The 25,981-nt window shown below is 32.4% G+C and overlaps 2 protein-coding genes across 6 annotated transcripts in view; one reads left to right on the top strand and one right to left on the bottom strand.

Moving 5' to 3' along the window:
* The window catches only part of LOC134851253 (uncharacterized), a 425,551-nt gene that overhangs the window by 173,612 nt on the left and 225,958 nt on the right, over window positions 1-25,981 (bottom strand). The window lies entirely within an intron of this gene.
* On the top strand, window positions 1,401-25,180 carry LOC134851697 (calponin homology domain-containing protein DDB_G0272472-like). 4 transcript variants are annotated; one of them, XM_063867896.1, is made up of 8 exons: window positions 1,401-2,126; window positions 14,237-15,029; window positions 15,780-15,821; window positions 16,229-16,270; window positions 16,679-16,720; window positions 18,330-18,811; window positions 20,884-21,414; window positions 24,056-25,180. In XM_063867896.1, the coding sequence occupies exons 1-8, from the start codon at window positions 1,799-1,801 to the stop codon at window positions 24,592-24,594; spliced, it is 2,799 nt and encodes a 932-aa protein (XP_063723966.1). In that variant the 5' UTR covers window positions 1,401-1,798; the 3' UTR covers window positions 24,595-25,180. The 4 variants fall into 4 exon arrangements, with proteins under 4 accessions (XP_063723966.1, XP_063723967.1, XP_063723969.1 ...); XM_063867897.1 differs by lacking the exon at window positions 15,780-15,821; XM_063867899.1 differs by lacking the exon at window positions 16,229-16,270.

The following is a 25,981-nucleotide window of genomic DNA, read 5'->3' as shown; positions in this document are numbered from 1 at the left end:
TCGCTTCAAACTGCTGGCGACAGCCGAAAATAAACGAAGACCACTCTGCTACCCTACTGATGATAGCAGTTGTTACTACCAGTAAAGAAACCCGTTCCGCAGATAACTAAAGGGAATGATATAGCAAAGTGTGTAAAATTTAACCAAAGTTAAGTACTTAGAAACTTCAGCAAATTTTATTTCAATTGTATTCAATCAAATATTTAGTTTTTTTTTGTGATTTGAGAACTCGCCTCATTCGTTTGTTCTCCAAATTTGAGATCTTGTTGATAATTTATACGGCGCAAAAATAAGGAAAAATTTCTTCGCAACAACCTGAAGTTCTTGAAAAATTAAATTGGTTAAAACCGATTTCATACCATTTGAATTTGTCATATGGTATGAAGTCCAGAACACATGATTTTACAACTGCATTGTTTTAGCACACATTTACATCCAATTTTTTTTCTTGCAGTTTTCGTAACGTTCATTTGTAACGTTCATTTAATCAGCAAAAATAGAGAGTATATTCTCCAAAAAAAATCGTCAACTTTTTTATTATTAGTATTTTTTGGAAATAACTTTTAGTTATCGTCGCACAATGAGTTACATGATTGCTCATTAAGAAATATTGTCCAAGATGTTAGTTGAAATTCCGGTTCAATGGATTAATTAAAACATTGTATTAACTGACAGAAATAGAGGAGGACTTGGTATTTAACATTGCATGTATAGTGATTACTTAAGATGTATATATATATATATATATATATATATATATATATATATATAGAAATTTTTTTAGGAGGTTTTAACTTTTTTCCAAACTCTACATCGAAATCGGTCCACTCAGGGCTTTGTCCTGATACGAAGTGTCTTGTGTTGTTTGGAAAATAAAGATAAGAGAGAAGAGAGAGAGAGAAAAGAGAGAGAGAGAGAGAGATAGAGAGAGAGATATGTCAATTTAGTGACTTTTTGTTGTTGCTAGCTGGTGAAAAATTCTGCATTTTTTCCACCCATGTGACCACTTGCAGAAAAGATAAAGATACTTTTAGATAAACAATAGGCAAGCATGATTAAATGCATTTTGGTCCGGATTTTTGTGGTGCCATTTTTGGACAAATAATACGATTTGGCTCAAATTTCTTTCTTGACCACGTTTTGCGACGTGGCACAGCGCGGTGCTTCTGCAGTTAAAGCAATTTTAGAGCAAATTAGCAAACTTACAGAAAAGTATAAAATCATTAAAACCAATGAAGCTTACCATCAATTGAAGCGAGGTTTTGTGTACATAGTTTGGTTTAACAAAACTGATTGAAGCAGATAATCTAAAAGTTTTACAGTAAGCAAGCTGTAATATAAAAAATAAAAACTACTATGGTTTACCATTGAAAGTAATACTTAACGGCTCACAATATAACGAAAGCAGGTATTAGTCCAAAGTAATCAAAAGTAATCAAGCATCAAATATTTGAGCCTCTGATTATAAGGACTCTGCAACCGCGCAGTAGAAAGCATCAATTAATCAATCAAGACCTCACTTGAAAAAACGAATAGCATTTTTGGGACATTTAAATCTGAAGTCACATCATCGATGAAAACCAAAATCAATCTCTGCAAATTGCAATCACAACTAGCCAAAAACTTTTCTTAACTGCAAGCAAACTTGTATTACTACTGTGATAAAATCCAACCAATCTCAAAAAATTGCATAATTTCTCATATTTCTCATTGATTTGTACCTTGAAAATCAGTCAAAAATCTTGCTGTCATCAACCGGTAAAGCAAACAGGAACAAAAAAGAAATCAAACCAGCAAGATGGATGCAAATTCTACCATGTATGGTTATAAACCCACTAAAAACGAACAACTCTGGTGCAGCGTGTGCACCCACGAATTTTACGACCCTCGCCGTCTGCCAGACTGCGGTCACTTAGTGTGCGGACCCAACTCTCCTAACAAATGCGTCGAGCGAGTACTACACCGTCCAAGACCCCAATGCCCAGTTGCATCATGTATGCTGAGAATTCTTGGGACGAATTTAGTGGAGAGTCTTGCGCTTCCGGACCTCGAAGGAAACGAGAACTTTCTTTCACCTGAATACAAGGAGGTCTTCAAAAAACAGAATCGGGGAGAAAACAAACCAAGTGAGTTAAATAATTCAACAAGAAAAATCGGTTAATATTGAAATAATATAAAATGCTCCGTCCATATAGTAACCAACGTAAAATAACATGGAAGAGAAAATGATTTTCTGAATAGCTTTTTTTTCGGAAACTTCGGAAGTTTTTGAAGATTTTTAGGGCAGCGAGAGGTCGCTAATAAATATTAATCATTGGACAAAAGATTCTTCTCAACCAATAAAATTAAAAATAATTTTCTTTGGGTTTTTTGCTTCCTTTCATCTGCTCGAGATACATAGGTAGGAGATGAAGGATGAAACCAGGCTGGGATCTAGATGGGAAGGATTAGTTAAACATCTCAATTAGACTAGTAGCTTCTAGACTTCAGAAATTGCTTGACTCTTGTCAGTGTTCTATTGGTTAATCTGAAGTCAAGTCGATTTTAAAACTTCATTTTCACCTTGAAATACTTAGTGTTTCAGTTCAAAGATTAACTCTTTTAAATTGAAAGCCCTACAGGTAGCGTCAGATTACTTAAACACCGCACCGCATTATTATGAAGCAAAAACCATCGATTAACAATTTGAAGTGTTTCAACTAAAGATCCACTAGAGTAGTAGATGTTGGGGCTGAAGTGGGGGGGGGGGGGTGGATGAAGAGGTCGTGGGGGGATCATGGTGGACCCCATGTGTTAAGATACGTTATAGATTTCCGGTCTGCCATGCTATGTTTTAACATTGGGTGTAGAGTCTACAATGTATTAAGAAAGGGAATATAATTGATAGGGTTTCAGTCTGATGGTAAGATAGTGGTAAGGAAAACGTTTTTTTTTTGAATTTCGAGTGGAATTCTCTATTTTTTTTGCAAAAGTTTTGGCCCGGGTTATCTAATTGGTAAATATCAATAGTTAATTACTATAAGATGGCGGATTGAAGGTCTTGTAATTAGTTTTTTGGTTCATGGAAAGTCAATGGTAAGAGTTTTTGGGGACAAATTGAGATTTTTATCAAAAAATTGAATTATTTTTGAAAAACCTTCAAAACACAACAAAATCTGATATAATTTGGCCTATTAAATAATTTATTAGATTATTTTAATGTTTAAGAAAGTGTTCTATTTTACCTGAAACTATGCTTAAATATACAAAAGCTTAAAAAAATACATTACAGAGAAAATATATAAATCACTGCGTCATATTTTAGTTGAAAGCATTTTATGATGAAAAATCAACAAAATACTGAGAGAAAAATAAATTACAAAGAAATTATATGAATCACTGCGTCGTATTTTAATTACAGCAATTTACAATAAAAAATCAACAAAATACTGAATTTTATATAGGTTTAATACATGGCATCACTTCTTATAAGTTTATTACATTGCATCAGCACTTATAATTCAATGGTTTTGTATGAGTTTCATCATCTTGAACTTGTTTTTTCTTTATTTGCTCAAATCTGGCCCTCTTATGGATTACGGTTCTGATTTTTTTATTTGTAGATGTTAAGTTGATTGCTTCATCAAGCAGTCTCCTGTACTTTGACATCATTTTGTAACTAGAATCTTCTAAGACTCGTTTGTTCAAACCTTTTCTACAGAGTTTGAGTTAATTTGACTTGTTTGCATACCAGCAATTCTTCCATTTTCCAATTTGAAATCAGATATCAGCATTTTCTGGGAATGTTTTAACATATCGTTCGTGATTGCATAGCTTTTCATTTAGTCTCCAATATCGTTTTTTCCAAGATCGTTGTTTTTGAAAATTGGAGGAATGTTGGCATATTTAGATTTTAGTTCATCTGGAACAAATAAATCGCGCTGAACAAAGCCAAAAAGAGATCTGTCTTTTGTTTTCACTAAAAGGGAGTTTGCAGAAAGAGTATTTCATAGTGAAAATGGGTTCCGACATGAATTTTGATCTTGTCATTGGTTTTGAAGCTTTCCCATCACTCTTACTCCCGCATTTCTTCAACTTTGTATCCTTTCTCCTTTATGTAATCCTGTCTCATATCATCCATCTCTCTGTTTTTATTACCTCGTTCAATATCCTGACCTGCTAGGAGAAACGTGCTAGAAACTTGAGGGTAGTAACATCCCACTGCATCGAATACTGTTTTTTAGTGATCACAATAACCGTCCAAATTAAAACAATTTTTTTGTTTTCCAGATCTAAAAAAGCTCTCATTTTTGTATTCTGATCTTGTTCCCTGGTAGAAAGACATGACCAGATTCTCAAATACTTGAGATTGGGTATGTCTGGCTCTAAACTTCTGCAAATCAGTGTCATGCTCCCATTTCATGTACAGTCCTGTTGGCATATCTTGACACATTGAGAAAGTGTAAAGCTTGCTTGCATTAATTCCAACAATTTTTTTTACACATATATTTGATGAATTTCTGATGATTGTCTCTTCAACTACAGCCTTTTGGGTAAACAAAATCGAAGTCCCACCGGTCAAGCCTGTTCGAATTTTTTCACACAAGTATTTACTACTTTCGCAAAATGGATAAATCTTGTAATTTGTAGATTTTTGCATTGCTTCCTGGGTTGAAACAACATCCTGACTTTGAACAGAGTCATTCCGTTTTTCTGCCAAATTTCTTGTAAGTAATTGTAATTATCCAAACCAGATGGTTGTACAGTACTGATTTGAAGCTGTTTCAGCGCTTCCTGTTGGTCAAGCTCACTCTGTCTCAGCTTCTCATAATCAATAAGGTTTTTGTTTAGAGGATTAATGTTTATAAGTTTACTGAAAAATAGTCATACGGTGGCAATTCGTGAAAATCAAGTTTGTGTGGGTTATCAAACCATTCGTACGGGAAGAGTCCAGAGTCGTTGCTCCACCCAGAAAAGTCATTATGCCATCATTTTACATCTCTAAACTTGAAGGAAGGGAAATTGTTCCCTTTTTTGATAACTGATGTTTCTTGTTCTTTATCGCGAATCAAATAAGGGCTTGGATTAGGTAGGACTTGATTAAACCCATATCATAATAACCACTATTAAATCCAAAAACAGGCAAAACATTACATAGCTCTCAACATGTTGTTTCAAATCAGTGGGATGATTTTTCTGAACTCTCAAAAACTTGGTTGAGATATCTGCTTCTTCCCAATCTTCAATGCATTCGTCTTCGTACTGAAATTTATTATTTGAATAGTTTTTACCTGTTTGTTGAGGTGATCAAAAGTATTTATCATTCAATCATTTTCAGCTCCGAAAATCGAATATTTCTTAGCAATAAATTAAGTAAATTTTACAAAAAAAAAATTTGCGTTTTTTATGCTTTTTTATTAGAAACAATCTACTAGATTTTTGCATATATTTTTCAAAAAACCAAGAAAAAATTTTGTCGCAAACTTTTCTATAATATTGCTAGCACACATTGAAAAACTTATTGAAAATTTCACATTTTGAAGGGAATTTTATTAACTTTTTTTGCAATTTAAAGAAAACTGTATTAAGTCTTTTTCACACAGCTGATAAGTAAAACTTATGAATTTCTTTGTTCTAAAAGTGATCGTTAAGAAAACTAATTTTTATGTTGATCAAAAAAATCAGAAAAACAAGATATCAGGATAGGGATAAGCACTAGAATTCATCTATATCGAAGTTTTTTTGAAATAATGTAACACATTTTTTCATTAATTTGTGCCTAAGAAAAAATAAGTTAGATTTTGCACATATTATTTGAAAAACCACAAAAAACTTGCATTTTACAATGAATTTCCTATATTTTTTTTACACTTAATAAAAATCAAAAAACGTTGAGCAATTTATGACAAAATGAACTAAATATTTGCATAATTAATGAAAAAACCTTATCAATTTTTTTGTCTTGCAAAAAAATTATGAGTTAATTTTTGCACAGAGGTTAAAAATTACATAAAATGTTAGAAGCGTTTGAAATGAAACACAAATAAAATAGACATATACTAAAACTTAAAAGAAAAATTGAGACGCTCCTAAATACAGAACCATCATTGTAACAATCAACAGTTTTCAACAAATCAAAGTATGAGTTTTATTTTTTTTCCAAGAAAGCTGGGAATGCTGGGAAGACGCAAGCTTCTGAATAGAGCTTAGATGTTGTCTTTTGAAAGTTTTTTCAACAACATCTTTGTAAAATAATCAAAAACAGAACCAAGAAAACTCCCTAGAACAGTGGAAGTTTCCACCAGAAAATTTGACGTCATCAGCTTCTAGAATCTACTAAATAACACTTAGAACTTTATGAGAATTCATTACGCATTAAATTTTAGAATCTTCAAATTAATTGGAAAATCCATTAAAACTTTATTCAATCAGACTTTCAGAACAAACTTTAAGGTGATGAAATTGGTTAAACAATTTGTTGATTTAAGATTTTTCATTATTCTTCGTTTTCAATTCTGAATAAAAACACCTAATCATAGTTGTGAAAAAAAGGAGTTGCTTTCAAGGAAACTGTTCCTTTTTCAAAAACTTTTTTCAAAGTTACGTCCGTTTTAACAAAAAACTTCATTGTACAAATTTTTATAAACAGAAATCTATCAATCTGATTAGACTAGTTGTTCTCTTTTTTGATCAAAATGATGGATTTGTTCAAAAACTTTTGAATCTTTTCAGATATATCTAGAGAATGCATGCAAAATCTACTCTAAGCTGTTAGCTAGAAACAGCTGAGAAAAAAAATCATTTTATTGAAAACCTCATACAGCTCAGTTCATTTCATCAACAATAATGAAATTTTCTGAAGTAAATCAAAACTATCCTAAAAGTTGAAACCAATCAATATAGAAAACGCAATTTACTGCATCCAGACTAAAATTGGTTCGAATTTATTTGCGATTCTCAAATTCAATAAAATTTCTCAGTATAGTGAGCAAATTATCAAAGAAATTTCGGAATGGATAGAACTCGAAAGTAAAAGAATCATAGAACTTAGAAAAGAGATGGCTATGTCTAAGACACCTTCGAGAAAAAAATACGGGTTTTAATATAAATAAAACAATAAAACTTTTGATGAAATCGCGGATCTGGGATACGAATACCATTTTCATTTGATTCCAAGTGAATATTTACTACAAATGACAATTTTCGAGGAAATGGTTGAATTCGACATCTTCTACAGACATCCTGAGAAACGTTTCACTCTCAAACAATTCCACTGCATGATTGGCCACACGTTGACACAATTCATGATAGAAGGTATATGAGAGAAAAAGTAGTTGAACAGGTAAACTATGTCTGTTGAGAAGAAAACATGGAGTGGCACATGAAAAAGGAAGTGACAACGATCTCGAAAATTAAAATAATTTATTCCAAAAAGAAATTATTTTTTCTTACAAATTAGATAAATTTCCCATTTGCATGTAAAATGAATTTCTCTTCTTTGAGAACTTAATGGAGTTTTTTGTTTGATAAATTTTTTGTTTTGTAATGATTTAACAGTGCAATTTACAAAAAGACCATTTGAAATAAAATTTATTATTTCATCAAAAAGCTTACATAATCACATTGTACACAAACATGATGATCAGTAAAACCATCAATTTTTTTCCAGAAATCAGGCTCATATTCTGAGTTTTGAACTCTTTTTCCGGAAACGCTAAGCCACGAGTTCGAGTGGAAGGAAGTTTTCGATGAGAACTTAGATAAGATCTCTTGAAATTTGTGCGAACGAGTCATTTCCTTGCAATGCTTGGTGTTTTTTTGCTTCTTTCCACTTCAAGTTGTTTTGAACTGCTCGACTAAGCTGATTGAGGACTTCTCTGCTCGATGCAACAATGCTTGGGTGAAATCATCAGGTTTGTACAAAGTTTAAAGGCAGTCATTTTTCTGATAAAAGTATTGATATTTATCTAATGTCTTCAAAATTTTTTGGTAGAGGTTCCTGCTAATATCAAATTAAACTTGCAATCTTCCATAAAACAAAAAGAAATGTGAATAGATACCTTATAATCTTGCGTTACTATGTAGTTTTTCTAAAATTTGTTAGAAACACAAATAGATAGTGCTTTTTATGTTATATTCTGGATAAAAGCTGGGGAGAGCTTGACGCATAGCAGCTGATATCTGGTAGATTGATTTTTGTAAAGAATTGTGGATCTGTTTAGGAGACGTAACGCCTACACAATCTCGATATACGGATTTTTTATACAAAACATTCCATATATGGTACTTCCATTTTCAATTAGTCTCAAAATCATTTCTCTCATTTCTCTTCATTTGACCAGTTTACTCTTCTATTCAACAACGCATTTCAGAAAGAGAGGACACTAGTCCCAGTTATTTAGATTTTCCCAAAAATCAAACAAAAATGGAGAGATTTTCTTGGTCCCAAAAATTCTACAAAGGGAAAACATATTTTAAACCATGCTTCCAACTATTCAAGAAAAATGAATGGGGACAATTCGAAAAATTCCACCAAGTCTATCATGGAGAACAAGAAGGAGAGATGATATCAGCAATGCGGAAAAATCTAATTTGCAATGGTGAAAACTTTAGACCCAAACCTATATATGAAGCCAAATCTGGCAAAGAATCTACTAAGGATCAGGTGCTCGACAAAATAGCATACAAATAGTATACGAAATTGCAACATACGACATGAGTAGGGTGTGTGTCACAATCAAGAGGTACAGTGTGAACAAGCCAAGATACATTCAGATTCGACTCTTCACTGCAAAGGAAAATGAAGTCTTGAAGCAAGTTGCCTATGTCAATTATACTTTGAATGAATTTTGACAACTTTTTGGTTCAAATCTATTTTTCTCCACTGATTCTAAGTTTGAAGCTAGAACGGAAACGAAAAATCTGAGAAAAGAAACAATTTGATTGAAATCGAAATTGACAAAATACATCTACCAATTATTGGTTGATTTTCCAGAATTTTGGATTAAGTTACTAAAAACTTTGTTCCTCTACTGTTTGCTTTCAAAAAGTTGTCCTAATTGGACAATAATGCAAAAAAAAGTGTAATTTTAGTTGAAAAAGTTAACAATTTTCTGTACTTCTTTAGAATGAGTTAAGATTGAGTGATCAAAAATTAAATAAAAAATCAAGGGAAAACCGTATAAAATAAAAAGACAAGGAAAACCATTTATTTTGGGTGAATCAAACTGAGTGTTTTTGAAAATGCTTTCACATAGGTGTCCTAATAATCTTTGATAAAATTATATCTGTAAATACTCCATTTTGTTAATTAATGCAATCAAAAATTTCAAAATATGGAATGCTCAATCATGATTATTTGATATCAAAACGGTTTAAAATTCCGCTAAAAATGAAAATCAATTTAATTGATTTTTTAAAAATGTATAAAAATTCAATTAAAGGTAAGACTCGGAACTGATTGCTTGATATCAAAACTGTTGAAAGTTCAAGAATAATTAAAGCTTGATTCTGATTGGTTGATATCACAACTTTTGAAAAGTCCCTGATAAAGTAAAGTTTGATTCTGATTGGCTGATATCAAAATTTTTGAAAACTTCATGGCTCCATTCAGATTGGTTGATTTATATTTCAGCTATACCAAAAAGAACGAAATCCATTCTGATTTTCCTTCAAGTTAAAAACAATTGGTCAGAAAATTTGCAGTTTTTATTTCTTTTTTTCATTTTTTTGGATCAATTCAAGTCTCCTTCTAAAATTTTTGAGACTTTTAAAATCTCTCATTTGTTCTCAAGTTCTTTCTCTACGTATTGAGATTAATAGAAACGAAAGAGTTAAGTGTCTTGAGTGTGTTAGAGACTATGCACGTAAAAATGCGTCAAGTTATCGTAAAATCTGTGGAGTTCCAAAGTGTCTGAATTGTAATTTTTCATACATATAGCAGCGAGAAAATGAGTATTCATTTAGAAAAGCAGCCTTCTTCATGTCAAATTAACTTTCTTCATACTGATAGAAAGCACAATCAGCAGTTTCCAAAGACAATCCACAGAAAGGTAACTTTAAAAATATACAAAATCCAACCTAGGAAAAATTACTATAATAATTTTTACTGAGTCTGAAAATATCTAAAAATCTATACAATTTTGATAAAGACCAGCAAGAATCGAGTTCAAATTATCGTGAAATTCTCAATGGAAATTGATCCAAAAATCTTTGATCTATAGTGAAAACTGCAGTGATGACTTGCTTACAGGTTTTCTATTTTATTAAAACTTGCAGTAAAAGCATATACTATGTAATTATAAGTCCAAAAGTATTTGCTAAAAATTTTTCCATTAAAAAGAACTTGATTTTTTATAAAACATCAACTAATTGAATTGTTTTGCCAAGCTATTGTTTTATAAGTTTTTTAGTCGGTTGGCTTTGATTGCGTTCATGGATTACCGTGTTTTAAGCAAGTTATTGAGAATCCTAAAATATTTTTTTGTTTTCCAACGAATTCAGAAAATTGTTTATTAAATGATGAATGAAAGCAAAAAAATGGGATGTTTTTGGTATTACTTCCAGATTAAGGTTGATATAACTCTGGAGTATGAGTTACTTCAAAATTATAAGGGAAAACAAGAAAATAACTTTTTCTGGTTTAAAATTTTCTAACTAAAATTTTTTTTTGGTGCTGAATTTTTTTTTGGATTAGTGAACGTTCGTTGAAATGATACCTCTTTTCCATCCCAAAAAAAATCAATTTTTGAGTAAATTGATAATCGACTTGGAATGAAACAAACTCAAATTGGGAGATGATAGATCAAGTAGAAACCAAAAATAAGTTAATTTTGAGTTTACAGGAAAAATGTTAATTATTATTAAGGTTATAGATTAATGTTAATATTGATAAATTATTCTTATTAACTTTTTTCTCAAACATTTTTAATAAATTAATTTTTTAACATTTTTTCTAAACATTTTTTCTAAACATTAACAATTAACATAAAATAATTGAAATTTATGTCAATTATTTGTGAATATTGAGAAAATTTTCTTTATTTTAGGTTACGAACAAAAGCTTAAGAAACTGCGAAACTCTCATGAATGAACATCGATAAGTTTTTATCGGGTTTTTGTTTCTATCGTTTTGGAGTTAAGTGAAATTATGGAAAATTTAGAGTTTTCGAGCAGATTTCCCTTATACTTAATTTGGAGAAGAGAATGATCGGTTAATTGATACACTTTTCCCACTAAATTATCTTTCTGTGCTAAATTTCATCAAAAAACTTTTATTTTCGAGGACAGTAGATACAAAAGTCATCAAAAATCAGCGTTTAAGTTACATAATTGCGTGAACTGTCAAACAAAACTACTACAAAGCTGTGCTGGAGAAATTGTTTTGAGAAATAATAAGGCTCATTGAGGCATAGAAAAATGAATAAGTGGAACAACTTCAAATTATTATAAAACTGTAAAAATCCACCAATTTTGTTAATAAGCAGATATAGTTTCTCTAACTTGACGTAGAAAATTCTCGCAAATCTGTTTCATTTACGAACCTTGGAAGATAATTGTGATAAAACACCTGGATAAAGTACGTGTTTATGGTAGATAAGCAGAAAAATGAATAATATTCAGAAATTACAATTGACTTAATTTTTTTAGAGTTGTATATAATTTGATTTTACTTTTGTCTCTCTCAAAAGAGGTTTGAAAAAATTTTAATAAAATTTCCAGTTAGAATAGAATCATGTAAATTTTCAACAACATTTCAAAATTATTTACAAAATTAATTTTTTCAATTGATGTTTTTTTACAACATAGATAGTTTCTCGGACAGAAAAATAGTAGCAACGTAGATATAGAGCGTAAATGCTTAAGTTTAGAAAAGATGCTGAGTCTAATTTGATGATTTGTACGTAACAGTTGTCAAATTTTGACAGTTTTTCCGAGTATTGGAAGGTTTGAGCTGCGTTTCAGTTAAGTTGCTGCCTAGTTTCAGATAGATAGAGCACTGTTTTAAAAAGTAAGATCATCTAATGAAATAGTTAATAGTTCAAAATGTATCAAATTTTATCGTGTTTTGGATTTTTTTTGGCTAATGGTTTTTTATTCCGGTTTAAAAACTTTCACTCTTTATATCGAATTCAACGCCTGAGTTTTCCGCTGTCATTCTAAGTGATTGATCAGTTGAGGAAAGAGATTGAATATCATCTAAATGGATCTCCAATAGACTATCTTCCAACGACGAATTGTGAAATGTTGAGGTCTCTGTTGATTCCTCTGGGGAAAACTGTCTAAGGTGATGGGAACTGTAGCAGTTTTGACCGGCTGGGTAATGGTATCGATAACAACTATAAATAAGTTTTGACCGTAAAATGTTGGCGGACCCACATTCCGCCCTGACTTACTTCTGTAGTTGCTGCTTTATCTGAAGAGTTCACTAACTCGTAGACGGAAAAGCTCAGTTGATTGTTCCTCTGTGGTTCCATCCAGTTTGTCAGCGCCTGGCGATGGGGGAAGGTTTCGGGTCTCGCTGCCGGCTAGATATATGCTGATTGGGCAATTAACCGGTTGAGGAAAAGTAGTTTAAATTTCTTTGACTGTTTAAAGTTAATTGGTTATAAACAGTTCCCTAACACTAGTTCTACGAGAAAAGTATCCGGTGATCCCCTTTCAATCGCTAGAATCGGATGTAATCGATGGAATACTTTTTGACTAATCACAAGCTAAGAAATTTGTAGTGGGGTTTTATTTTTGGCTCTGCAAGTTGTTTCTTTTTTGACACTATGTTTGAAGTTCAGACCCTGGATCTAATATTGTTGTCTGAATCTAGGATGTCTTGAGTTCACTTTGAAAATTGCAAGGTTTGAGTCAACTTTTCCGTCATAGAATTCGATAGTTGTTTAGCTCGTTTTCAAAAGTTGTTACCTTTAAATTGGCTCCGCTGAGGGATTTTTGAGGTAGAGAATTTTTATGGCTGAATCTAACGGTTGTATTTGGGTGTGTTTTGGCTTTTTGTCTTTTTTCTCACGCAAAATCAGGTAGCACTCGGAGAAAGATTCTGATTTATTATTAAATCTTTCTCCGTCAAAGTACACAGAATTTTGACGTTAAATAAAAAACTCAAATCCAACGGCTTTTGAGGTAATTTAAACGAATTTTTCAAGTTCAGAAACTAGCGGAGGTAGAGAAATTAACTAAAAACTTGGCTATTAAATAAAATTACAAAATCAGCAATTTGATGATCTGAAGAAGAAATAAATAACTTTCAATCTGAAAACAAAAATTCAAGAAAAGCAGAGTAAGACAAGGATAGCCAGTTGATGTGCGAGTAGCACCAAAATGTCCGATCATACTCATAAAAAAAAACTTTTTGCTCGTTAATTGTCATCAAATGAGTGTCGTTTTTAGTGATTAGTTTGTTTTAAGAATTATACAAAATAGTGTCGTCAAAAATTCCATAAAAAATGAAAAAAAAAAAACAAATTGAAAGAAAACCAATTTTTTATCAGCTTTTTGCAACAAATTTGAATTACTTTCAGAAACTTTTTTTCACCAAGTAAACCCTAAATGAGCCATTCTGACCTAGTTTCATTTTACTAGGATCAAACTTTCATCCTGAGAATTGAAATCGGTTTTTTCGATTTTGATACAGGTTTTTTAACATTTTTCTAAATATTGTTCGAATCAAAACTGAAACGCCTTTTTTAAGATATATCACTCGACTTATTCCAATGATCATTTGTTGCGCCTGATTTTGAGAGAAAAAAAGACAGAAAAAACTAAAGCACCAAAACACAAAATTCTTCCACATTATCAATGGTCGGAACAAAAAAGATATTGAACGGTTAAAAACAATCTAAAGCAAAATATCTGTTCTTTCAATTTACAAAATTTGAATATCACCTGCTATAAAAATCAGAAATCTCCTCAGAAACAAAACGAATCCACAACCCAAAAACAAAGCAAAATCTGAGCTTTAAAACATTTTTATGGGTTTATCTTTCACTTGTTCAATCTTTACTAAGACCATTTAACCACCAAAGAAAGAACCAACATACGAGCAGTTCAGCTCCGTACTGAGTACCACTATTGTGCCCCCTGCTTCGGGGTTCCATGCATTTGCTGCCTCCGAAACCACCCTCCCCCCGTCCCCCAGGCAGCGAGCTTGAAATTATGGCATGCTTCGAACCAACAAAAGTGCGACCGAGAGCCGGAGCCACTTTTCCATCCTCACTCAATTAACAGAATAACTTTGCAATTTTTTTAGTCGGCTCGGGGGCTACTTCAAAAACTCCCCGCCACAAGCCACCTGGAAACGAACGGGTAAGCATCGTGAAGAATCTAGTTTACAATGAGCGACGAAAAATCCTCATTGTTGGTAAAACCGGCACAGGCAAGAGTAGTCTTTGCAACATCTTGGCTGGTCTAGATTTCAACAATCCGATGTTTACAGTCTCCGCCGATGCCCAAAGTTGCACTGAGCACACTACTTTGGCGAATGTGTACTTTAATGGGAATATCATCCGACCGATCAGTATAATAGATACTATCGGTTTTGATGATCCCGATAGGGATACGGACACCGACATCATAGAGGACTTAAGAACAACTCTTAAGACCAGATGTGACCATGTGAATCTTTTCGCTATAGCAGTGAATGGACAAAGTCCCCGTCTAGAAGGATCGCTCGTCGGAATGATTGGAATACTCCAAGAGATGTTCGGCGAGCCGTTCTGGTCTCAGACGGTGGTCATTTTCACTCGGCTCTCAATGAAGGAGTCTACCAAAGAAGATCGAGAAAGATCAGCAGGGAAAACTGACCAAAAACTAGCACAGGAGTATCTGCTTGCTGTACGGAAAAAGTTTCCCAGCTGTCGTGCGCTAAAGTATCTCTTTATAGACTCGTGTAGGGATAGAAGCGACAAAACGTCCGAACAGACATTCCAGTCTTCGATAGAACAGCTTTGGTCTATGCTTCAAGGGGCACCGGAGCTGCCGACTGACCGAGTGAAAAAAGCTCAATCAGAAAAGGCTAAACTAGTCGAACAGATAGAAAACAGGTGAAATTATTTCAAAATTGATTATAATTTCAGCCAGGCGCGGATCTAAATTTTTCATGAGGAAGGGTGAATTTTTAAAGATGAGCCAAATTTAGGCTAAAAAATTGACTTTACGAGCACTAACAAAGTCTTTTAAAGCCCCCAAAATTTATGGGCAGGTTAACTCGCGCAGGCTAAAAAATGCAGGCCAAAAAATGCAATAAATCTTGACAAGAGAGCGCAGTTCTTTGGCGCCCCTTTTTTCATCAAACTTTGATTACGAAAAGCACCTTTAGAAAAAAAGCAACGTCTCGATGCCGAAAATTGATATCATAAAATAGTACCAAAATGGAAGGGGGCCTGTTGATTGCCAATTGGTGAATTTGTTTTTTATTATGTTTTCGTTTTCCCAGTTTTGCATTTTTTTCTGCTCTTTTTACTAATTAGCTTATGACAACAAAAACAACCTTAAAGCAGTGGTAAAAACATATTTCAATTGATACCTTCAACCACATAATACGCAATATTTCTCGACGTTAAGAATTCTTATGAAAATCATATCTGAAATCTGAATAAACACTGAAAGTGCTTCTATAAGATTCCAACTCAAATCACCGATGATTAGCAAAAGATGTTTTACAGTAAAAGGGAGAAGTAAACTTAAAGAGCCAAGGAGAGGAAAACAAAGACAAAAAACTTTCCACGTGATAAATTCACTCGTTCTGAACGAATAACTATGATTGCAGTTATAAAAATTCTTTAATATTTCAGCGAAAATGAAATCAAGGTGATCACCACACAATTGGACAAAAGGTATGCTTTACTACTATAATCATACCGATATTAAAACCAGGCAGGGATCTTAGAACTTTGAGGGTTAGGATTTTTGAAAAAATTGTCTACCTAATTCTTTGAGTCACCCAAATTGATTTTCCGGCACTTTTTTCTGAAAAAAAATAAAAAACCGATATTTACCAAAATCATATCTGAAATCATATCTGAAAATCATATCTGAAATCTGAATAAACACTGAAAGTGCTTCTATAAGATTCCAACTCAAATCACCGATGATTAGCAAAAATTGTGTTACAGTATAAGGGAGAAAAAAACTTAAAGAGCCAAGGAGAGAAATCAAAGCCAAAAAACTTTCCACATGATAAATTCACTCGTTTTGAACGAATAACTATGATTGCAGTTAAAAAAATTGTTTAATATTTCAGCGAAAATGAAATCAAGGTGATCACCACACAATTGGACAAAAGGTATGCTTTACTACTATAATCATACCGATATTAAAATCAGGCAGGGGTCTTAAGAACTTTGAGGGATAGGATTTTTGAAAAATTTGTCTACCTAATTCTTTGAGTCGCCCAAATTGATTTTCCGGTCACTTTCCTGAAAAAAAATAAAAAACCGATATTTACCAAAATCGTATCTGAAAACATATCTGAAAATCATATCTGAAATCTGAATAAACACTGAAATTGCTTCTATAAGATTCCAACTCAAATCACCGATGATTAGCAAAAATTGTTTTACAGTATAAGGGAGAATTAAACTTAAAGAGCCAAGGAGAGGAAAACAAAGCCAAAAAACTTTCCACGTGATAAATTCACTCGTTCTGAACGAATAACTATGATTGCAGTTAAAAAAATTGTTCAATATTTCAGCGAAAATGAAATCAAGGTGATCACCACACAATTGGACAAAAGGTAAGCTTTACTACTATAATCCTACCGATATTAAAACCAGGCAGGGATGTTAGAATTTTGAGGAGTAGGATTTTTGAAAAATTTGTCTACCTAATTCTTTGATTCGCCCAAATTGATTTTCCCGTCACTTTTTCCTGAAAAAAAAAATAAAAAACCGATATTTACCAAAAATGATACCAAAAATTGTTGTAGGGCACTTTTTAAAGGAAGGTTTTGACCGAAAAAAACTGGAATTTTGAAAGGATAAGGGTGTCCCCACCTCGCACCTTTAAATCCGTTTGCAGTTCTACACAATGTAATTTTGTTAATATTAGCTTTTGTTTGAGCGCGAAATATGATATAGCTTTTTCAAACATAGTCAACATACGAACTTTAGTCAACTAAAAAGTGTCAATGAAAGCAAAAAAAAACAGAAAAACACAGGACTAATTTTTTAAATTAAAAACAATAGATGAGCTTTAAGACTCAAACTAATGATTTTTAAAATACAAATTATGATCGACGCTTTGTTAATAAAATTACTCAAACTTGCGAAAGCTGGGTCATTAGATCAATTTTTCATTCCGCTGGGGAAACTTATAAATCAAAATCTACTTTCAAAACACTAGAAAGTTTTTTGTGACTTTAACACCGTTGCTGTTTGATAAGGGAGTTTGCCGTCCTTTCAACAAAAAATTGAACTGAACTCCATAAAAAACCATCACGACCTATTAAGTGTCTTGAGTACGTTCACTGACACTTAATTGTAGCAATTGTGCTGTGCGTATAAAACTGAATGTTAGACGTCAAAAAATAACAGCAAAACACATTGATTAAGTGTCAGTGAACATAGTTAAACACTAATATAGAACGAGATTTTGTTTCCGTTTTCGTTCCTGAAAAATATTGCAAAGTTATTACAATTTTTGTTTTTGAAAAAAAAATTGTTCCTGACAGTTTTGTTCCTGGAAAATATAGTAAGGAAAAAGTATCGATCAAGCTCAAAAATAAAATTCGTCGACTTGAATTTTGATTTTTTTTTTGAGTTCAATTTAAATTCATATGATAAAATGAAAGCAAATTGCGCTCTCCAATTACAAACACGATTTTTAGGTTCAAATAATATCTCAGAGGAATAAACCAATTTTTGACCTAGGTATTTCTTTTTGGGCTGATTTTTTAATTGCAGCTTTATATATTTCAAAATTTTTATTTGATGAACACAAATAATTTTTGTTTGAGCATAAAAGTGTTGATAAAAAGACCTTCAAATTATTATAGCTTCAAATTTATATTTTTTGTCCAAAGTTCGAACATTTCAAAATTTTGGTGCTCTGCTTTCTCTGTAGCAAATGGATTTGACTTGCTTTAAATTAAACCAAATGTCAAGCCACAAAGCATCATAATTTTTGGCTTTTCTTGAGCTCATTGATTCTATTCCAACTCGTTTTTGTCTATGTTTGTTTTTGTTAAGCTAATTAGATTTTGAGGGCTAAATGATATACACTATTATACAAATAAGTTTTAAAACCAGAACATCATGAAATTTTGTATCTAAAAAGCGACAATTTTGCCCTTGCGAAGTCTCCTAAGATAAGTATTTAAAAAGAAGAAGTTATTTGATTTTCAGAACGCAAGAATTTGAGGATTACAAATTAAACCAGCAAAAAGTTAAAGAAGCACTGGAAAAGGATATGAACGCTCAAAAACGCACTTTCGAGCTACAGATTCAACAAATTCAAAAAAACCAAGAAATTTTGCGGGCTGAACAAGCCGAGGAGTCTGCAGCAAAGCAGGCATTTTGGGAGCAAGAACTAATGGGCCTGAAAGAACAACAGAAAAAAATGAAAGCCCAAGGCAGCTCCAAAGAATTGCAGTCAAAAATTGCACAGATGGAGAAACAGCAAGAAGACACAAAAAGGAAATACGAAGAAGATAAACAAGAACAAGAACTACGTTTTTCAAATCAATTTAAACAGTTAAAAAAAGAAAAAGATAGATTGGAAAAGGAGCTTCAAAAGTGGACACAAAACTTTGAGATAGAACTGGCCAAGCAACTTGCTACAAAAGGAGCAAAAAGTCTAACAGCAAAAACGTCTGACAACAAGGAATGTAAGTTTGATACTTTTCATTACCTCTATTCGATTTCTGCTATTTACATAGTGCGAAGAAGTTAAATATTTGGGTTTTTTCTACAGTCGCTAAGCTAGAGTTTAGTTTTCAAGCGATGAAATGAACGAAAACTTTTTCGCGTCTCGGCCGTTTTCTTGTGATGAAATTTCAACCAGGGAAATTCAATAGTTGCAGAGAAAATAGGTGAAACATGGAAACTTTTTGTTCTTTTCATCGCTTGAAAACTAAAAACTTATCATTCATTTCATCGCTTGAAAACTAAAAGTTGCATCTTCTAAATCCCGTGATTGTATATATTTTGGAACCCATCTAAAACATCTGATGGATTTGAACGAAGTATTTTTTAAAATACTTTCTTGCTTTGTTCCTTTGACGAATTGAGAGTGAAAATGTTCTTCTGCTTCTTTCAAGACGTATTTTAGGTTTTTATACTTAACAGGCTATACATTTCCTAAAATAAGGACAATTTGTTTTCAAACTAGATTACCCGTGCAGTATTTTGACTTTTACAAGTTATTCATCAGCATAATCTAAGAAAATAATTTTTTGGAGGCTAAAAAAAACGATACCTTGGAGGATAAAAATGCTGAAACCTAAGTTTTTGAAACTTTTTGACAGCGTTTTCAATCAAAAAATCCTTTTAAAACATAGTTGCAATCAATTTTCTGTCATCAAGAACTGACATTGTTGATTGAAACTATCCGAAAAAAAAGAAAAAAAAATTAGAACAAGTTTTTTTTGGATTAAATTTAGACGGAAAACTAGTAGGATGAACTTATTTAGAGCTTTAGCGGATTAATATGTTGCAACTTACTTTGCGAAATTCGGACCCCAAATTTTAAAAAAAGGGTTTAATATGACTTTTTTTCAATCAAACATTAAGCCAAAACTACCCAACCAAATGCTAACAAAATTAATCAGAGTGAGCGTCTTATGTAGCTGAACAAAGTTTGAGAAGGGTATAATTTTCTCAATTTTGTTTTATATAATTGATTTTTGTTTAAGTTGATTCTTTACTTTTTGGAGGTAATACCCTTCTCAAAATTTTACTGGGCTACATGACAAGCTCACTATTACATAGTTCTGTCAGCAATTGACCCAGTAGTGTTAGCATTAGTTCTAGTTGACTAAAGAAACCAACAATGATCAATTTTTGGGGTAAAAATGGGACGCGAATATGCAAAATAAATTGCGGAATGTTATTTCTGCTGAAATTCACGGAAAATATTTTCTTCCTTATTTTTGTCTAAACTTAACAAATTCGAAGGAAAATTGTTTTTTTTTTCGAGTTTTAATCAGTTTGTTCCAAAAATTTTAATCAGCGCTGTCTTGTCTTTTGTACGTCTTTCGCTCTGTTGGATTTGATTTTGGCTGTTTTTGCGTTGGCTTTGTTTTTTCGCTCTGAACAATTGCATGGTCAATTTTGAAGGAAACTTAGTTTGAGGTTGTGGCCTTAAATTTGCTTTAAAAAACGACATCTCTGAAAAAGCACAATTGTTTTGCGTTGCTCCTTTGACTGTTTCAACCACTAATTTACAAATTCGGTTTTAGTTTTAATGCCATTTCAAATTCTAAATGTCTGAAATAACTCAAAAGAGTAAGAGGTTGTCCGATGAAGTTGTTATTATCAATTTTATTGAACATTGCGGCCATAAATTTTGAATTAAAATCTTAGGTTGAGATTGCAAAATGGCAGTGCAATTGAAACCTCAATTTCGAAATTGCATTTGAAACAAAGGAACAACTTTCGACGATTGCGATTTTTCAGAGAGGTTCCATTCGAGACCAAAACAACTTTCATCCAACAAAAAGCTGCGCCTCAAGTTTTCTTCACAGCATTGTCGACAAAAGAAAAATAGCAAAAACTCAAATAAAAAAATTAAGATGTTTGACTAAAAGCAGCGAGAGTTAAATCAAAAATTTTAGCTGTTGTACGATAAATTTGTCAAAAGCTAAAAATCATTAATTTGAAAGCTTGATATCGCGGATTGTAGTTATTTTTTACATTGATGCATACGTATAGGAAAATAATTTAGTTTATTAAATTCCAGACGAGATTCAGCAAGAGCAGTTCGCGGGATTACTCACAGAGATGGAAAAACGACATGCAGAAGAATTAAGAACACTTAGAAAAGAATTAGAAGAACCTTACTTCAAGAATTTGAACATCCTCAGGCAAGAATTGGAATCAAAGATAAAAGCACTAGAAGATAAAATGGAAAAACTGATTGCTGAACAAAAGCAAGTATTGGCATTGAAAGAAAAACGTTTCGAGGAGCAAATCGAGGGACTAAAGAAGACGCTAGAAAATTTGGTGCGACAGCAAGAAAAAAACAAAGAATTAGAGGAAAAAATTGCAAAGATGGAACATGGGAAGCTACTGGCTGAACAAAATTACAAAAAGGAAAAGGATAACCTTGGAAAGAAATATTCAGATCAAATAGAGGAACTGAAAAAAGAAAAATTTCAATTGGAAAGCGAACTCAAGCTAAAAGAAAAAAAGCTGAAAACGGAATTTGAGAAGCAAAAATCAACAAAAGAAAAAACGTTGAAATTAAAACAAGGGGCAGAAATTTATAAAGGTAGGTTGAAGTTAGATCAGACTTTTCTTATGAGTTTCCATGTCTTTATTTTAAATCTGTTTCTCAGAAGACATTACTAGACTAGACCGCATCGCGTTAAACGAACATCGAAAACGCAATTTGATTAGTATCGGTATACTGTACTGATGAAGTTTGTTTGATAAATTTAAAACAGTTACACCTTACCTTCCCTTGATCAGCAACTCATAAGATTCATGCGATCAAAACTCAAGGTTTTCGGCCAGTATAATAGCTTTGGAAACTGTTAAATTGCTTCAAAATGGTAGCAAAAAATAACAGGTTGCTGTTTTTTTTCAAAATGATTTTTCTTCAAATTGGTTTTGTTTTTGTTTTAGAAAACTAAAATGAAAATAAAATCAGAAGTTTTTTTTTTCCAAAATTTAAAATTTTTTTATTTGTACTATAATTTTTGGAATTTCTTCTAAAACTTTATGTTCAGAAAAAACTGCTAAATGAAACTTCTGAAAAAAATTTTCTGAATTGAAATTAGCACTTCTGAAACAAGTTTTTCTGAATTGAAATTAAGTTTTAACTTCTAGAATCGAAAAGTTGCTTTTGCAAAACCTACTCGCTGGCTTTACTTCCTCAAAATTTGACTCAAAATGTACCATTTCAAATTGAATTTTCTCGCCATTTAAAAAAAAGGCATCGTATAGCCGGTTGGCATGCAAGTAGCACAAAGTTCTGACCACAAAAAATAATTATTTAAAAAGTTTTTTTTTGTCAAATTGTGTCATTTATCTTCGTGCTGTAAGTGAAAGGATCTCAACTACATCTTAAAAATTAGGCATTTTCGATACAAAAAAGGATACATTCGACAACAGTTATTCTCAAAAAAGGAAACAATAATCAGTTTGAAAAATTAACAACATTTCTATTTTTTTTTTCAAAATTTTAGCAGAAATTGTTTTTTTTTTCTATAAATATTAGTCTGACAAAAGGCGCAAAAAGAAATTTCAAAACCTAATTTTTACTGAAGAATACTTAACTTTGACGGCTTAAATTGAATTATTAGAATTAAATTTTTGTACGCCTGTGTGCTCGCATTTTTCGCCCGAAATTAGACTAAAATTTAAAGCATTTAAGCCACCCATTTACGTCGACACTGAGAAAACTTATGGGAACTTTTTTATATCGCTCAAATCATGACTCACAGGGTGTTAAATGATACCTAACTCGACTCATTCTGACATCTATCTGTGGTGCGATGCGCGGAAAACAAACAAAGAGTTTAAGCACCACTGAAAACAAAATTTCCTCGAAACAGGCAGTTGGAAAAGTGTACAAGAGCAAGAAACCAAAAAAAATATATCTTTGAATGTTTTTCGATTGCGCTTTATGAAAAAGAATTATTTCACGTTGAAAATGTTGGAACTTCAAAACTAAGCATGATCGTCAGATTTTTCGCAACTTTATTTTATTCAGAGAAAACTGGATCATGGTTAAGCGTGAAAAAAATAAAAGACTCTCCTGAATAAAAATTGTGAAGACCTATATAAGTGAAAACTCCTTAGTTCGTTTACACTTAACGAATAAAATTATGTTGCTCGCTATATTCGCTCTAATTTATAGAGAGTTGCAAAAAGTTCGGACAGACAGAAATAATTAAAAAGAGCAATCTGCCATTTTTGAGCAATTTTTGCATGCAAATTTCAATTTTCAGGTGACATTGAGACATACTTTCTTTGTGAAAAATTAGCTGTTGCATGTAAGAATTGTCCGAAAAAGGTCATTTGCTCTTTTAAATTATTTTTGTCTGTCCGAACTTTTTGCTACTAATTATAGAGAGTTGCAAAAAAATCGGACAGACAGAATTAATTGAAAAGAGCAACTGTCTAGACATCAACGGAAATTGAAACTGAAATAAACATAACTTCGAAAGATCATAAAGCAGAGTTTCGCTCAAAACTTATAACCACGGTGGGCAAGTGCATCCGAAGCGTCGATTAGTAAGCCTTGAAACAGGAAAAATATTACTCAGGATGGCTGATGTTTTTCTGCGAATATTTTCCAAAATTTGAATAATTTGATCATCTTTACTTCCATTTGGGGGGGGGGGGGTGGGGGTGGGGTTGGTGTTTAATTTGTTTTTTTTTGTTGTTCAAAATAACTCCAGATTTCAATTTCTTAACTAATTTTACGAACTGTTTTATAGTAAAATCTGGATGTTCATCGCATTATTTAAAAAATATGCTAGGATAATCATCGGATAATCGACGATCATGCATTTTGAATTTGGTCTGACAAAAAATTCAGGGTTGTTCGGCTTCAGATTTTGCATGCAAAAAACGTCGAAAAGAAATGATTGCTCAGTTTAATTAAATCTGTCTGTCCGAACTTTTTGCTACTAATTATAGACAAAAGAGCAAAGTTTTCAAACAAAATTTTCTCTAAAATTTTTAAAGGACTTCTTATGTAACTCTCGACCTATTCTTACGATTTTTGTGGTACGTGACTTAGCATGGTTAACAAAAACACCCGAAAACAAAACTCCTCTCCATTTTCAATGGTCGGGACAAAGATAAATTCTGACTTTAATTTGAGATTAAGAGCATGCACCAATCAGTTGGTGATCGTTTGAAGTGCGATGAGTTTTAAATATTGCCCTGTGTTGCTTCAGCCGAGTTGATCAGCAAAATAAAATCCAATTTGGTTGAGTGTGCGCAGATGAAGCTGGATCTTGAAGGTACCCTCGAAAAGGTCAAAAAAATCCAGATGAGCTCTTACCCAGAGCACACTTGGATAGTGACTGGTGCCGACATTCGCTGCAACTTCAAAATCAAAAGCAAACCCGAGTTAGGAGAGTTGATTGAAATTAAAAATGAGCATGATTGTCTGTTTAACTTGAGCGTTTACGCAGTAGTCACAGCCAAACTGACAGACATAAAAGAAACAGTTACAACAGATAGTAGAGAGAAGGCTCAGAAGATAGCGGACGAGGTGTGTCAGAGTGAAAAACTTATCAAGAGCAGTTTAGATGAAGTCGCTGAAGAGGTGGAGTCCCAGCTGAACAAATATGCTCTGAAATGGCTGGTCATTCAAGTGAGTGATAGAAATTTTGGTTCCGGTGATTCTGTTTCGTCTGACTGGACCAATATCAGCTCTGTCTATGGAATTGGAAACCAATATACCCTTAATGTCTTCTTCCTCTCCAATTGATTCCTTTTCCTAGCCACCCCTCCTCCCCAAAACCTTCCCCTTTATCTTTGCTCAATAATGACTCCACCCTGCCATGCCCACCACACCAATACACTTCACTAGACTCTTATTCAGACAATGATCAACTGCCTCTCTGCTCAACTGGAAGTACACGACGATATTGTATCCCTCATTCAGTTTTTATCTCTATCCCAAAATTTTACAAATCTCGCTGATTTTTCAAACGAACTTATCCCACTGTACGTTTTGTCAGACTCGATTAGCTATTCCGAAACAATCTTTCCGATATCAAATATGCCTGATCGTAATAATACACGCAAAAGACAAAACGATGACAAAAAACGATAATGCTAAAAAAAATTACAACAACCCAAACCCGAATCACAAATCGAAGAACCTTCGCTCAACCATTCAAATAACTTCAAGAATGTTTCAATACAATCAATTTATTCTGACGAAAAAAGAAAGCTGAACAATCGATCAGCGGTATATTTTGTATAGTTCCATATAATTTGAGAAAACTATTTGATATATTTTTCTGGTGAAAACACAAATACCCGACAAATCAACTAATTTTGACGAATGGATAACATTAAGCCATTCTAACAATTTGGTTCAACCAAAACCAATTTGATATCTCCACGCATAACTTCATCTAGAAACAGTGAGAAAACTACACTTAGTAAATTTTTATACGAAGGAATGCCAAAAAGATGCTCGTCGATTATATTTAGAAAAAACTCAGTGAAATTTTCGCACATATTAAACAGACAAGTAATTTAGAATTTTGACTCAAAATCAGTTGACTTCGTTGCTTTAACCCACCTGATAATCAAATAAAATTGAGAAAACTGGATCAATAGTAAACTTTCATTCCGCTAGGAAATCTGAAAATTTAAATGCGCTTTCGTAACTAAAAAAAGATCGTTTTTCGTGACCTTAACACTTTCATTTTAACTTCCTTTTAACAAAGAAAGCGATATGAAACCTGCATTAGAAGCTTTAGACATAAAAAGAAACTGCAGCACTCATGTGAAAGAGAATAATTCACGGTGGTGACCAATCGGTATAGAAAAAGAACAAATGAAGAAGCAAGAACTTTCATATTGTGAAAAGGTTACCGGAAAAAACGTACCCGCATCCAGTTTCAAGCGTTAATAATCAATTATATTACAATTCTAGTACCAGTCTCACTAAAATTGAGTAACAATCCTTTTTAATCAATTAATAATCGATTATAATCTCTGTTTTTAAAATCAAATTATATTTAATTATAATCCATTATAGTCGATTATAATCGATTATTTATTCGTTTATTTTTCGATACAATTATAATCGATTATAATTGCTTATAATCCATTTTTTTAATTCAAATTTCTACTTCATA

This window comes from Symsagittifera roscoffensis, chromosome 7 (genome assembly GCF_963678635.1).
Source record: "Symsagittifera roscoffensis chromosome 7, txSymRosc1.1, whole genome shotgun sequence".
In the NCBI taxonomy this organism is placed as follows: domain Eukaryota; kingdom Metazoa; phylum Xenacoelomorpha; order Acoela; family Convolutidae; genus Symsagittifera; species Symsagittifera roscoffensis.
This window is presented reverse-complemented; position numbering and strand designations above follow the sequence as displayed.